The 16,388-nt window shown below is 38.9% G+C and overlaps 1 protein-coding gene across 1 annotated transcript in view; it reads left to right on the forward strand.

Moving 5' to 3' along the window:
* Positions 1-16,388, forward strand: part of NUP133 (nucleoporin 133) — a 750,179-nt gene that overhangs the window by 502,483 nt on the left and 231,308 nt on the right. The window contains exon 19 of the mRNA XM_053712280.1: positions 13,530-13,688. Within this exon, the coding sequence (XP_053568255.1) occupies positions 13,530-13,688 (159 nt within the window). The remainder of the gene's footprint in view (positions 1-13,529; positions 13,689-16,388) is intronic.

Below are 16,388 nucleotides of genomic sequence, written 5' to 3' on the forward strand. Positions count from 1 at the left end.
CCAAACGTTACATCCGGGCGAATGGTCTCTTCACCCAGAGGTATTTCTTCAGATTGTTCAAATGTGGGGACTTCCAGAAATAGATCTGATGGCTTCTCATCTAAACAAGAAACTTCCCAGGTATCTGTCCAGATCCAGGGATCCTCAGGCGGAAGCAGTGGATGCATTGTCACTTCCTTGGAAGTATCATCCTGCCTATATCTTTCCGCCTCTAGTTCTTCTTCCAAGAGTAATCTCCAAGATTTTGAAGGAATGCTCGTTTGTTCTGCTGGTGGCTCCAGCATGGCCTCACAGGTTTTGGTATGCGGATCTTGTCCGGATGGCCTCTTGCCAACCATGGACTCTTCCGTTAAGACCAGACCTTCTGTCACAAGGTCCTTTTTTCCATCAGGATCTCAAATCCTTAAATTTAAAGGTATGGAGATTGAACGCTTGATTCTTAGTCAAAGAGGTTTCTCTGACTCTGTGATTAGTACTATGTTACAGGCTCGTAAATCTGTATCTAGAAAGATATATTATCGAGTTTGGAAGACTTACATTTCTTGGTGTCTTTCTCATCATTTTTCCTGGTATTCTTTTAGAATTCCGAGAATTCTACAGTTTCTTCAGGATGGTTTGGATAAAGGTTTGTCTGCAAGTTCCTGGAAAGGACAAATCTCTGCTCTTTCTGTTCTTTTTCACAGAAAGATTGCTAATCTTCCTGATATTCATTGTTTTGTACAAGCTTTGGGTCGTATAAAGCCTGTCATTAAGTTAATTTCTCCTCCTTGGAGTTTGAATTTGGTTCTGGGGGCTCTTCAAGCTCCTCCGTTTGAACCTATGCATTCATTGGACATTAAATTACTTTTTTTGAAAGTTTTGTTTCTTTTGGCCATCTCTTCTGCTAGAAGAGTTTCTGAATTATCTTTCTTGTGAGTCTCCTTTTCTTATTTTTCATCAGGATAAGGCGGTGTTGCGAACTTCTTTTCAGTTTTTACCTAAGGTTGTGAATTCTAACAACATTAGTAGAGAAATTGTGGTTCCTTCATTGTGTCCTAATCCTAAGAATTCTAAGGAGAGATCTTTACATTCTTTGGATGTAGTTAGAGCTTTGAAATATTATGTTGAAGCTACTAAGAATTTCCGAAAGACTTCTAGTCTATTTGTTATCTTTTCCGGTTCTAGGAAAGGTCAGAAGGCCTCTGCCATTTCTTTGGCATCTTGGTTGAAATCTTTAATTCATCATGCTTATGTCGAGTCGGGTAAAACTCTGCCTCAAAGGATTACAGCTCATTCTACTAGGTCAGTTTCTACTTCCTGGGCGTTTAGGAATGAAGCTTCGGTTGATCAGATTTGCAAAGCAGCAACTTGGTCTTCTTTGCATACTTTTACTAAATTCTACCATTTTGATGTGTTTTCTTCTTCTGAAGCAGTTTTTGGTAGAAAAGTACTTCAGGCAGCTGTTTCAGTTTGATTCTTCTGCTTATAATTTCAGTTTTTTTCATTATAAGATTTAAACTTTATTTTTGGGTGTGGATTTTTTTCAGCGGAATTGGCTGTCTTTATTTTATCCCTCCCTCTCTTGCGTGGAAGATCCACATCTTAGGTAGTCATTATCCCATACGTCACTAGCTCATGGACTCTTGCTAATTACATGAAAGAAAACATAATTTATGTAAGAACTTACCTGATAAATTCATTTCTTTCATATTAGCAAGAGTCCATGAGGCCCACCCTTTTTGTGGTGGTTATGATTTTTTTTGTATAAAGCACAATTATTCCAATTCCTTATTTTTTATGCTTTCGCACTTTTTTCTTATCACCCCACTTCTTGGCTATGCGTTAAACTGATTTGTGGGTGTGGTGAGGGGCGTATGTATAGGCATTTTGAGGTTTGGGAAACTTTGCCCCTCCTGGTAGGAATGTATATCCCATACGTCACTAGCTCATGGACTCTTGCTAATATGAAAGAAATGAATTTATCAGGTAAGTTCTTACATAAATTATGTTTTTGTTCAGGCTCTGGTTCGTATAAAACCTGTCATTAAGTCAATTTCTCCTCCTTGGAGTTTGAATTTGGTCCTGGGGGCTCTTCAAGCTCCTCCGTTTGAAACTATGCATTCGCTGGATATTAAATTACTTTCTTGGAAAGTTTTGTTTCTTTTGGCCATCTCTTCTGCTAGAAGAGTTTCTGAATTATCTGCTCTTTCTTGTGAGTCTCCTTTTCTGATTTTTCATCAGGATAAGGCGGTGTTGCGAACTTCATTTAAATTTTTACCTAAGGTTGTGAATTCTAACAACATTAGTAGAGAAATTGTGGTTCCTTCATTGTGTCCTAATCCTAAGAACTCTAAGGAAAGATTGTTGCATTCTTTGGATGTAGTTAGAGCTTTGAAATATTATGTTGAAGCTACTAAAGATTTCTGAAAGACTTCTAGTCTATTTGTTATCTTTTCTGGTTCTAGGAAAGGTCAGAAGGCTACTGCCATTTCTTTGGCATCTTGGTTAAAGTCTTTGATTCATCATGCTTATGTTGAGTCGGGTAGAACTCCGCCTCAAAGGATTACAGCTCATTCGACTAGGTCAGTCTCTACTTCCTGGGCATTTAGGAATGAAGCTTCGGTTGATCAGATTTTCAAAGCAGCAACTTGGTCTTCTTTGCATACTTTTACTAAATTCTATCATTTTGATGTGTTTTCTTCTTCTGAAGCAGTCTTTGGTAGAAAAGTACTTCAGGCAGCTGTTTCAGTTTGATTCTTCTGCTTATAATTTCAGTTTTTTTCATTATATGATTTAAACTTTGTTTTGGGGTGTGGATTATTTTTCAGCAGAATTGGCTGTCTTTATTTTATCCCTCCCTCTCTAGTGACTCTTGCGTGGAAGATCCACATCTTGGGTATTCATTATCCCATATGTCACTAGCTAATGGACTCTTGCTAATTACATGAAAGAAAACATAATTTATGTAAGAACTTACCTGATAAATTCATTTCTTTCATATTAGCAAGAGTCCATGAGGCCCACCCTTTTTGAGGTGGTTATAATTTTTTTGTATAAAGCACAATTATTCCAATTCCTTATTTTTTATGCTTTTGCACTTTTTTCTTATCACCCCACTTCTTGGCTATTCGTTAAACTGATTTGTGGGTGTGGTGAGGGGTGTATTTATAGGCATTTTGAGGTTTGGGAAACTTTGCCCCTCCTGGTAGGAATGTATATCCCATACGTCACTAGCTCATGGACTCTTGCTAATATGAAAGAAATGAATTTATCAGGTAAGTTCTTACATAAATTATGTTATATGTGTGTGTGCGTGTATGTATATATATATATATATACGTTTGTGTGTGTATATATATATATATATATATATATATATGTGCGTATATATATATATATATGTGTGTGTGTGTGTGTGTGTGTGTGTATATGTATATATATATATATATATATATATATATATATATATACGTGTGTGTGTATATATGTGTGTGTGTGTATATATATGTATATATATATATATATGTGTGTGTGTATAACGGAAGAGGGAAAGGGCGCACAGAAGAACCGGATCTAGGTGTAGTATAGTAAGATTTCATAACAAACATGCAAAATTTGCACTCACTTGTATTAACCTCAAACTTTGTGAGGTATGGAAATAGCATGGAGGCTGTTCACAGCCATGGAAGTGGTCTTCAAATAAGTCCCACGGTTAAGTCCCACTTGTATCGTATCCAGAAACGGAATGTGTCACCAGACAAGCTGATCTTTCTTGTGGAGGCACTTATCATCAAAAGGCTGATAAATAACATGGAATGTGGGGGCCCGAACTATAGATACTCTAGATAGGTTTGAATAAACAAAAAGAAGTCCATAATTTTTCTGGTAACAAGGATGTCTCTTGCTACACAGGATTCATTCCATTCAATTTTTGAAAACAATACAAGTACATATTTCCACTAAGAGATGAAAAGTTCTGTTTTAACACATTGGTTTGATCACAAATACAAACAGTCAATAGTGCAAGCAGCAAACATATAGTTCTTGTTAACACTGATAGTATGTAATGCACACCATGCTAGTAGTGTTAACAAGCACTATAGATGGCCCCATGTGACAAGGGCCCAGTTTCTCTGAAGCTGGTCAGAAGTGTGTCCCTGCTTAGCGATCAGCATATCAAGTTTGCTGCAGGCATTGGGAGAGATCCTGACTTCATTCCGGTCACGCGTGTCTAGCTAGGAGGTGGCGAGTACCTCAGCCAAGGCTGAGGGTAGAGGTGCCACGCTAAGTGTTAAAAACTTTTTATTTTTTTGGTTGCTATAATATTAAGACCATATACCCGCTATGGAGGACTCGGTGGCGAAAACTATCTCTAGAGAATGGGAAAAGATTGGAACTCCTTTTCCCCTTCTTGTAAACGGCTTGTGCAATGCTGCCCTGCAGATTTGTGGTCCCTAGCAGGGGTGTCAATCAGCCCGATTGTATAGGATTGTGCAGATTGATGTCCGCAGCTCAGAGCAGGCGGACCAGTTATGGAGCAGCGGAAACAGGGGCTTCAAGCTCCATTTGGAGCTTGATAATTTGGCCCCTTGGTCTGCAGATATGGTTTCTAAGACCAGACTTCTTTCCTTACCATTCAAGGGGAAGATTTTGTTCGGGCCAGGCGTGGACTCCATCATATCCACAGTAACAGGAGGTAAGGGTGCTTTCCTTCCCAAGGATAAGAAGGCGAGAACTAAGGTTCGCCAATCCTCTCATTTTCATTCCTTTCATTTAGACAAAACGCTGTGCTCAGTCCTTCTCCAAAACCCGAACAGCCCATAAGTACTTGGAAGCCTAACCAGTCATGGAACAAATCCAAACAGGCCCAGAAGACTACAGATAACAGATCTGCATTAAGGGCTGGCCCCCAATCCGGGACCGGCTCGAGTAGGGGGCAGACTGTCCTTTTTCCTAGAGGTTTGGGTCCTATACGTTTAGGATCCCTAGGTATTAGACGTTATTTCCCAGAATTTCAAGATAGGGTTCAAAACTCGTCCCCTAAGGGGCAGATTTCTTCTCTCAAGATTATCTACAAGACCAGAGAAAAAAGCGGCATTTTTAGACTGTATTCGGGACCTCCTCTCCTTGGGAGTAATAGTCTTAGTGCCCTCATCCAAAAGGGGGCAGGGGTTTTACTTAAACCTCTTTGTGGTTCCCAAAAAAGACGGAACCTATCGCCCTATTCTAGACTTAAAATGTCTTAAGTTTCTCAGGGTCCCCTCCTTCAAAATAAAGACTATTAGGTCCATCCTTCCTTTGATCCAGGAAGGACAATTCATGACCACTATCTACTTAAAAGATGCATATCTTCATGTCCGATACACAAGGATCATTTTCAGTTTGAGGTTTGCATTCCTGGACCAACATTTCAGTTCATAGCCTTGCCATTTGGCTTGGCTACTGCTCCCAGAATTTTCACAAATGTTTTGTGAGCTCTCCTAACTGTGGCCAGGTCTCAGGGTATCACTGTAGCCTGAACAAAGCAAAGAGGCAGCACACAAGGAATCCGTGTAAAAAGCGGAACTTTATTCCATTAAAAAAAAAGATACAAACACACAGCATCACACGGAGGGAAGGGGGCCTGTCCTTACTTGTTTCTGTAACCCCCTACCTGGATGATATCTTGGTTTAAGCTCCTTCTTTTCCTTCAGCAAGATATCAGACGGATTCTCTTCTGTGTCTTCTCTGAACTCACGGATAGAGGATAAATATAAAAAAGAGTTCCCTGGTTCCCAGTACCAGGGTTGTTTTTCTCTGAACTATCATAGACTCATCCATGAAGATCTTTATGACATATCGGAGACAATCAAAGCTACTGACAGCATGTCTGTCCCTTCAGACCACACCAAGTCCTTGGTAGCTCATTGCATGGAGGTTATTGGTCTCATTGTGTCCTCCATGAACATTATTCCTTTTACTTGATTCCATCTCAGACCTCTACAACTATGTTGAAGCATGTGGAACGGAGATCATCTAAACCTGTCTCAACAAATTGTTCTGGACAATCTGACGAGAGACTCTCTCTTGGTGGCTCTGTCAAGAACACCTGGCCTTAGGCACCTGCTTCTTGAGACCATCCTGGGAGATCATAACTACGAATGGCAGTCTCTGATGCTGGGTAACAGTCAGGGGTCCCAAGAGGGCTTGGGAGGCATGGTCCTGAGAAGAATCATCTCTTACGATCAATATCTTGGAGCCTCAGGGGATTTACAATACTCTAAGGCACTAATGGCCCCTGCTCTGTTCTGCCCAGTTTATCAGATTTGAATCTGACAATATAACCTTGGTGGCTTACATCAACCACCAGAGAGGAGCAAGAAGCTACCTAGCAATGATAAAGCTGTCTCAAATTCTTAAATGGGCGGAATTTCACAACTGTCTTCTGTCGACGATTCACATCCCGGGGGGGGGGGGGACAACTGGGTAGTGGACTTCCTCAGAAGACAATCCTTTCCCCCGGGGGAGTGGGCTCTACATCCCGAGGTGTTCTCAGAGATAACTCTCAGATGGGGGGTTCCAGAGATAGACCTCATGGCTTCTTGTCTCAATACTGTTAACTGGTTTATGTATAGAGGATATCACGAAAAAAATGGATATTAAAGTAATTAAACTCCAGGCCCAGATGGAATTCACCCAATGGTGTTAAGGGAATTTAGCACTGTTTTAGACAAACCTCTGCTGTTAATTTTTCAAGACTTATTATCCTCAGGCATGGTCCCCCAGGATTGGCATAAAGCAGATGTGGTGCCACTCTTCAAACAGGGAAGCAGGGATGATCCAGGAAGCTATAGACCAGTTAGTCTAACATCAATAGTGGGGAAGATATTTGAAGGGATTATATTGATGAGCATATTCGTGTAAACAACATTATGAGTTCAAATCAGCACGGTTTTATGAGAAATAGATCATGTCAAACTAATCTAATTAGATTCTATGAGGAAGTAAATAAAAATATAGATAAAGAGGTTTCAGTTGATGTGATATACAGGTGGCCCTCGGTTTACGCCAGTTCAATTTGCGCAGTTTCAGAATAACTAACTTTTTTTCAGCCATGTGACTGCTATTGAAAAGCTTTGGAAAGCAGTGCACTAATTAAAATAGCCAGTAGGTGGAGCTGTCCGATGTTTTGCAGCAAAGTTATGCAACTTAACAGCCTTAAATTAATCTGTGTACACAGAGCAGACCAGACCTATCGAGCAACAAGGTCTAGCAGCCACTTCCCTATTATCTTCCTGTCCAGCTGCTTGAGGTGAGGGTGCCTAACTGCTTATTAATCACTGCAGATTGAAATGCATAGAATAGGTTCAGACCCAATATTATCTAACATGCTAACAATGCAGAGAACTGATTGCTGAAAAATGCAAGTAAAAAAACGTTTTTGTTCATTAAACTTAGTTTGATGATGCAATCTGTTTAATTATTTAATTTGGTGCTGTTAGCAAATGTTTTTTTAAATTAAACTTAGTTTGATGATGATACAATCTATATTAGGTTTATAATGCTGTTTAGCATTTAAAGTCTTCATTTCAAAGCTTTAAAAATAATGTATTAGGTTTTACTTATGACAATTTTGAGAGGGGCCTTGAACCTCACTTCCCATTGACTTATATTATAAAGTGGGTTTTAATTTACAACGGTTTCGGTTTACAACCATTCCTCCTGGAACCTAACCCCGGCGTAAACTGAGGGCTACCTGTACTTATATTTTGCAAAGGCGTTTGGTACAGTGCCACATGAGAGATTAATGCACAAAGTTAAGGGACAGGGAATAGCTGAAAATGTTAGCTCATGGATAAATAACTGTATAAAAGATAGGGAGCAACGAGTAGTAGTGAATGGATCATACTCAGATTGGACAAAGGTAATCAGTGGAGTCCACCAGGGATCAGTACTGGGTCCTGTTGTTTTTAATATTTTTATAAATGACTTGGAGCAAGGATTAAATAGCGACATCTCTATTTTTGCAGATGATACTTAAGTAAGGTAATTAGGTTAGAGCAGCATGAACTTTCGTTACAAATGGATCTGCAGAAATGAGAAGTATTGACAGGTAAATGGAAAATTAGATTTAATACGGGAAAATGCAAGGTTCTACATTTTGGAAGTAAAAATAAGCAGGCATTTTATTATTTAAATGGGACAATACTTCGCCAAACAGAGGAGGAAAGGGATTTGGGAGTAGTAATTGATAATAAGCTAAAGATGGGTGCACAATGCAGGGCAGCGGCTTCAAAGGCTAATAACTAGCATGTATTAAAAAGACGCATCGATTCAAGGGAGGAAAGCATAATTCTGTCAGTATATAAATCCCTGGTAAGACCTCACCTTAAGTATGGAGTGCAGTTCTGGGGACCGATCGCAAAAAAAAATACTGCAGAACTAGAAACAGTTCGGAAAAGGGCCACAAAGCTAATAAGGGGAATGGAGGATTTAAGCTTTGAGGAGAGGCTAGCTAAACTGGGTCTGTTTTCTTTATAAAAAAAGGCGCTTGAGAGGTGACATGATTACTTTATATAAATATATTCAAGGCCCATATTCAGAGATGGCAAAAGCTCTGTTTATTCCAAGATAATTGTTTGTGACAAGAGGTCACAATTTAAGGTTGGAGGAAAGGAGATTTAATCTCCTGCAACGGAAACTTTTTTTTTACTGTAAGAGCAATAAAATTGTGGAACTCATTACCAAAGGAGGTAGTGAATGCTAATACCATAGATGCATTTAAAAATTGTTTGGATACATTTCTGTCTAAAAACAAAATTAATGGGTATGATTGCTTGTATTAAACGACCGCCTTTTAGTGGGATTATTTAATCTTAACATTAGCTTTTTGTAAGGATTTTACTGTATATTTGTATAGGTTGAACTCGATGGACTTCAGTCTTTTTTCAACCTCATCTACTATGTTAGATGCTACCCAGATATGGGTCGAGATCGAGGGATCCTCAAGCGGAATTGGTAGGTGCATTAGCGGTTTCATGGAGGTTCAATCTCGTATATCTTTTTCCTCCATTGGCCCTTCTTCCTTGAATAGTGGCTTGCATCAAGCAGGAGCAGGCTCCGGTGATACTGGTTTGCGGACCTAATAAGAATGTCCTCCTCCCCTCCGTGGAGGTTACCTTGTCGTGGGGACCTTCTGACTCGGGGTCCTTTCCTACATCAAAAAATCGATTCTCTGAGACTGACTGCATGGAAATTGAACGTTTAGTCTTATCCAAGAGAGAGACACTTTACACCAGGCTTGCAAGCCGGTCACTCGCCGTATTTACCACAAGGTACTTATCTTCATTGGTGTGAGGAATGCAGTTTTTCATAGCACAAGGTGAAGGTTACCCGAATTCTATCCTTTCTCCAAGATTGTTTGGAAAAGGGTTTATCCGCCAGTTCTCTGAAGGGTCAGATCTCGGCCCTGTCGGTCTTACTGCATAAGAGATTAGCGGATCTTCCGGACGTGCAGTCTTTTGTTCAGGCTCTGGCTAGAATCAGATCTGTTTTTAAACCTGTTGCTCCTCCTTGGAGCCTCAACCTTGCTCTTCGTGTTTTGCTGCAGGCTCAGTATGAGCCTATGTATTCTGTTGACCTTAAAGGTATACTGAACCCAAATGTATTCTTTCATGATTCAGGTAGAGCATTACATTTTAAGCAACTTTCTAATTTACTCCTATTATCAATTTTTCTTCGTTCTCTTGCTATCTTTATTTTAAAAGCGGGAATGTAAATCTTAATAGCCAGCCCATTATAGGTTCAGCACCATGGATAGCACTTGCTTGTTGAAGGCTTACATTTACCCACCAATAAGCAAGCATAACCCAGGTTCTTGACCAAAAATGGGCCGGCTTCTATGCATCACATTCCTGCTTTTTTAAATAAAAAGATAGCAAGAGAACAAAGAAAAATTAAAAGGAGCATGCAATTTTAGGCAACTTTCTATCTGAATCATGAAAGACAAAATTTGGGTTTAGTGTCCTTTAGGTTTTGTTTTTGTTGGGTATCGCCTAAGCTCACAGTCTCTGAGATTTCTGCTTTACAGTGTGATCCGCCTTAACTTATTTTCCATGCTAATAAGGCGGTTTCACGTACTAAGTTAGGTTTCCTACCTAAGGTAGTCTCGAATCGCAACATCAATCAGGAACTTGTTCCTTCTCTTTGTCATAATCCTCCTTCGAAGGAACGTTTGCTCCACAATCTGGACGTTGTACGTGCCTTAAAATTCTATCTTCAGGCTACTAAGGATTTCAGGCAATCCTTCTTGTTTGAGAGGATAACGGCTCATTCCACTAGGGCAGTTTCTTCTTCCTGTGCCTTCAAGAGTAAAGCTTCTATGGATCAGATTTGTAAGGCGGCTACCTGGTCCTCCTTGCATACTTTTTCAAAGTTCTATAAATTTGATGTCTTCTGCGGAGGCAGCTTTTGGGAGAAAAGTGTTACAGGCTGTGGTGCCCTCAGGTTAGGGTCCGCCTTTACTTTTTGCCCTCCCGTTTTATTCATTGTGTCCTCTGGAGCTTGGGTATTGGTTCCCAACAGTAATGAATGAAGTTGTGGACTCTCCCTCCCTTTGGAAAAAAACTAAATTTATGTTTTACCAGATTAATTTCTTTCCTGGCAGGGAGAGTCTACGACCCCGCATGTAATATTTTTTATGCGGCTTCCCTGCTATTTTTTCTTCTGGCACTTCTATACCCTAATGTTTCTCTTTCTTTTCCTTGTTCCCTCGGCCGAATGACTGGGGGGATAGGGGAAGTGGGAGCGATATTTATAGCCTTTGGCTGGGGTGTCTTTGCCTCCTCCTGGTGGCCAGGTGTTAATATTCAGTAATGAATGAAGTCATGGACTCTCTGATAGGAAAGAAAGGAATTTATGTGGTAAGCATACATTTTGTTATAAAATTTTAAAATTTCTATTAATCCCAGATGAATAAGAAATTGCATAAGACAATGAAATAAATTGAGTTTTCTTTTATACAGGTGGTGAGAGTCCACAATTCATTACTCATGGGAATTACTCTTCCCTACCACTAGGATGAGGCAAATATTCAATAACCAAAATCTCTATAAAAACCCTTACACCTCACAGGTACTTCAGTCTTGTCCTTGCCTCCACTGGAGGGGCTTTCAGTCTATGTTGAGGGCCTGTTTTTTGTAGGGAGTAAGTTTTCCATTCCTCAAGAGCTGAAATTGTCAGTAATCCTGCTTGCCCTCACATGATTTGTGAGTTGTCCTCCCTGGGTTCTTCCACTTTGACCAGACCCTCTGTCTAAAGGTCCATTTTTCCATCCGGATCTCTAAGCTTGATGACATGAACGTTTAAAAACTAAAAATAGAGGTTTCTCAGATTCAGTGATTAAAACTTTAATCCAGGCTTGTAAAACTGATTATGAAGATTTATCACAAAGTCTGGATAATGTTTGGTGTATAGATCATGGCTTTTGCTGGCATTTTTTCAGAATTCCTAGAGTTTTGCAGTTCTTACAGGATGGTTTACATAAGGGCCTATCTGTTATTTCTCTCAAATTGTAGATTTCTACTCTTTCAGTTTTGTTTCATAGCAAGATTGCTAATCTTTCTGACCTTCATGGTTTTGTTCAGGTTTGGCACAAATTAAGCCTGTGTTCAAACCAATTTCTCATTCCTGGAGTCTTAACTTTGTGTTAAAGGTTTCACAGGCTTCCCCTTTTGAATAAAATGGACATTCAGCTTCTTACTTGGAAGGTATTTTTTCTTTTGGCTATCTATACTGCTAGAAGAGTTTTGGAATTGTCTGCTCTTTCTTGTGACTCTTCTTATCTTTCATAAGAAAAGGCTGTCTTAAGAATTGTTTTCTCTTCTTTATGACCTATCCCAAGAATGCTTGAGATATCTTTGCATAATTTGGATGTTAGAGCATTAAAGTATTATATTTATGCTACTGAGGATTTCAGACAAACTTCTAGTTTAAAAGGATACTCAATCCAATTTTTTTTCCTGATTCAGATAGAGCATTCAATTTTAAGCAACATTCTAATTTACTCCTTGTTTATTGGTGGGTGCATTTAGCCACCAATCAGCAAGCACAACCCAGGTTGTGAACCAAAAATGGTCCCTCTTCTAAACTTACATTCTTGCTTTTCAAATAAAGATAGCAAGAGAATGAAAAAAATTGATCATGGGAGTAAATTAGAAAGTTGCTTAAAATTGCATGCTCTATCTGAATAACAAAAGAAAAAATTTGGGTTCTGTGCCTCTTTAACTTTTCTGGTTCTAGGAAAGGGATAGAAAGTTTCTGCTTTTTCTTAAGCCTCTTGGTTGAAACTTTGGTTTCATAAAACTTATTTAGAGGCAGGTCAGCCTTATCGAAACGGATTACTGCTCATTCTACAAGATCACATTCCACTACTTGGACTTTCAAGAATGAGGCTTCTGTTGACCAAATTTGCAAGGCAGCTACTTGGTCTTCTTTGCATGCTTTTACTAAAAAGTCTACCATTTTTATGTTTTTGCTTCTTCTGAGGCAGCCTTTGGTAAGAAAGTCCTTCAGGCAGTTGACTCAGCTTAATTTATTTTTGCCTGTTGTTTACATTTTTAGTGCATTAAGTGCTGAGGGCAGACCAATCCATCCAAGTTTGTGTAGTAAACAAAAAAAAAAGGAAATAAACATAAAGCACGATTATGTGCTTAAAACAATTACGCCGGTGGGCTCCTGGGGAATTGCCTGTGTTGCTAGGCACATCCCCAGTCGGATAAACTGCAGTTTGTTTCCAGAATGCAGCACAAGTTAGGATGTTCCAATCTGTCCTAAAGGTGTTTAAGCCCCAGTGCTTTTAGGACAGTATGAAACTTCCTAACGGCGTCTAGGGGTTAAAGAAAAGGAAACATGCTATTTGTGGGTTCTTGTGGGGCTGTGGATTTAGATCTTCAGTGAAACATAAGTTGTTGGAGTTTTTTTAATCCCGCTCTTTGACTCATTACTCTGGGACTCCACAACATGGGTATTAGTTTCCAGGAGTAATGAATTGTGGACTCTTACCACCTGTATAAAAGAACCTAATTTATGCTTACTTGATAAATTAATTTCTTTCATGGTGGTGAGAGTCCACAAGACCCCACCCTGTCTGTTTTTTTTGGTTGTTTTTTTTTTTTTTTTAAACACACCTTTTTTCCTTCCTTTTTTTTTTTCTTATGTTTTTTTCTTACCTCTTTTTCCTTGGCTATACATTAGACTGAGGTACCTGTGAGATGGGAGAGGTTTTATAGCGCTGAGGTTTGGGAATCTTTGCCTATTCCTAGTGTTAGGGAAGAGTAATTCCCAGGAGTAATGGATTGTGGACTCTCACCACCATGATATTAAATTTATCAGGTAAGCATACATTTTATTTTTTTCCTGTCTTTAACATTGAGTTGACTTGTAACTTGCTACCTCTGGGCTAGTAACTTTAAACCCTTGACTGGTAAACTATAGTGATATTTTTTTATATATACACTTATAAACTAGCATTTGCAGTACTGCATCCTTCTTAATAGATTTTGTGGCTTTAGAATTTTTCAGATTTCTTGTTTCGCTGGTATCTGGAGAAAGGAAAGCGTGGGAAACTGTTGTCTCAGCCTATTTCTCAACATAGTCAGCTGGCTTCTTTCTTACAGTCCCATGAGCATCTCAGCTGGTTACATGAAATTAACAGCCAGGATTTTGAAAAGGTAAAAATTGCTTTTTATTAAACAAAACAAAAAAAACTTTAAATTCTCAGTTTTAATGTATGCAGTTAACCTATTGCAAAGATTCAACTATCCCCTATTGTGAGTGGCTGCAGACAAATAGCCACACTAGTGAATTAATTGGTGATATATTTTACTACATACATTGTAGCTATAAAAGTATATAGCTAAAATGCTTCTAACTAATCTGAGGTGCATTTCTGGGGACACTGAGCCCAAATGTTTTCTCTAATGACTCAGAGCATTCAATCTTAATCAACTTTCTAATTTACTCCTATAATCATTTCTTCATTTTCTTGCTATCTTTATTTGAAAAGCAAGAATGTAAGTTTAGAAGCCGGACCATTTTTTGTTCACAACCTGGGTTGTTCTTGCCGATTGGTTGCTAAATTTCAGTCACCATTAAACAAGTACTGTCCAGGTTCCTGAACCAAAAATTGGCTGCCTCCTTAGCTTAGATGCTTTCTTTTTTAAATAATTTCGCAAGAGAACGAAGAAAAATTGATAATAGGAGTAAATTAGAAAGTTGTTTAAAATGTCATGCTCTATCTGAATCATTAAATATTTTTGCTTTAGTATCCCTTTAAGCTCAATGTCTACGATTTTGTAGAATGATAGGCTGAAGTTTTTACCCTGCACAGATTGGGATAGAATGTATAGCCCCTCTTTTTACAGAATGCTCATTACTGCAAGAGTTAAGCCACCCATTTGGAATCCCATTTTATATTCCTTTTTGTGTGTGGTTTGTGGATATCGACCTGTGTTGTAATATGGTTTCAAACCAAGTTTTCTAGGTTAATCTATTTAAAGGCACTGTGAAAAAGCTTACTTTAAATTAAAAGTTAAACAAATGTATGTGTATATGTATATAAATATATATAGGATTTTTCTTCTACAAGATACAACGTGTCCACGGATTCATCCTTTACTTGTGGGATATTATCCTCCTGCTAACAGAAAGTGGCAAAGAGCACCACAGCAGAGCTGTCTATATAGCTCCTCCCTTGACTCCACCCCTAGTCATTCTCTTTGCCTATACTAAGTAATAGGAAGGGTAAAGTGAAAGAGGTGATAAAATGTTAGTTTTTATTTTCTTCAAGCAAGACTTTTTTTTGTTTTAAATTGTACCGGTGAGTGCTATTTTTTCCCAGGCAGCAGATGGATGAAGATTTCTGCCTGGAGACTGATGATCTTAGCAGTTGCTACTAAGATCCAGAGTAGTTCCCACATAATGGCTGAGGAGTACTTAAGAAACTTCAGTGTGAGGAACGTTTTTCATTCTACAAGCATTGAGGTATGTTCAGTCCTTTTTTTTCTGGAGAGACTGTGTTATTTCAGAATTGGCTGACCGTATCCCCATGAGGGAAGGGATAAGCAGTAATCCTAATGTGAAAGAGAAGGGTATTACTGGACCTGTATGTTGGGCTGTAAAAGTGGTTGACACTGATGACATAATGTTTGTGGGCAAACGATTCAATGTTGGGAGGTAAATTAACGTTTCTCCAACATAGGTGTGTCCGGTCCACGGCGTCATCCTTACTTGTGGGATATTCTCTTCCCCAACAGGAAATGGCAAAGAGCCCAGCAAAGCTGGTCACATGATCCCTCCTAGGCTCCGCCTACCCCAGTCATTCTCTTTGCCGTTGCACAGGCAACATCTCCACGGAGATGGTTAAGAGTTTTTTGGTGTTTAAATGTAGTTTTTATTCTTCAATCAAGAGTTTGTTATTTTAAAATAGTGCTGGTATGTACTATTTACTCTGAAACAGAAAAGAGATGAAGATTTCTGTTTGTAAGAGGAAAATGATTTTAGCAACCGTTACTAAAATCGATGGCTGTTTCCACACAGGACTGTTAAGATGAATTAACTTCAGTTGGGGGAAACAGTGGGCAGACTTTGCTGCTTGAGGTATGACACATTTCTAACAAGACTTGGTAATGCTGGAAGCTGTCATTTTCCCTATGGGAACCGGTAAGCCATTTTCTTAGTTTAGTATAAGAATAAAGGGCTTCACAAGGGCTTTAAAGACTGGTAGACATTTTTCTGGGCTAAAACGATTACTTTATAAGTATATTTAGTGGATTATAACTATAAATAGTTCTTTTAATCTTGGGGATGTATTAAAAAAACGGCAGGCACTGTATTGGACACCTTTTTCACTGGGGGCCTTTTCTAGTCATAGGCAGAGCCTCATTTTCGCGCCACTAATGCGCAGTTGTTTTTGGAAAGCAAGGCATGCAGATGCATGTGTGAGGAGCTAAGAACCACTGAAAAAGCTTATTGAAGGCGTCATTTGGTATCGTATTCCCCTCTGGGCTTGGTTGGGTCTCAGCAAAGCAGATACCAGGGACTGTATAGGGGTTAAATGTAAAAACGGCTCCGGTTCCGTTATTTTAAGAGTTAAAGCTATCAAATGTGGTGTGCAATACTTTTAAGGCTTTAAGACACTGTGGTGAAATTTTGGTGAATTTTGAACAATTCCTTCATACTTTTTCACATATTCAGTAATAAAGTGTGTTCAGTTTAAAATTTAAAGTGACAGTAACGGTTTTATTTTAAAACGTTTTTTGTGCTTTGTTATCAAGTTTATGCCTGTTAACGTGTCTGAACCATCAGATAGACGATGTTCTGTATGTTTGAAAGCCAAGGTTCCTCCCCATTTAAATATATGTGATGAATGT

Source organism: Bombina bombina, chromosome 4 (assembly GCF_027579735.1).
Source record: "Bombina bombina isolate aBomBom1 chromosome 4, aBomBom1.pri, whole genome shotgun sequence".
Classification (NCBI taxonomy): Eukaryota; Metazoa; Chordata; class Amphibia; order Anura; family Bombinatoridae; genus Bombina; species Bombina bombina.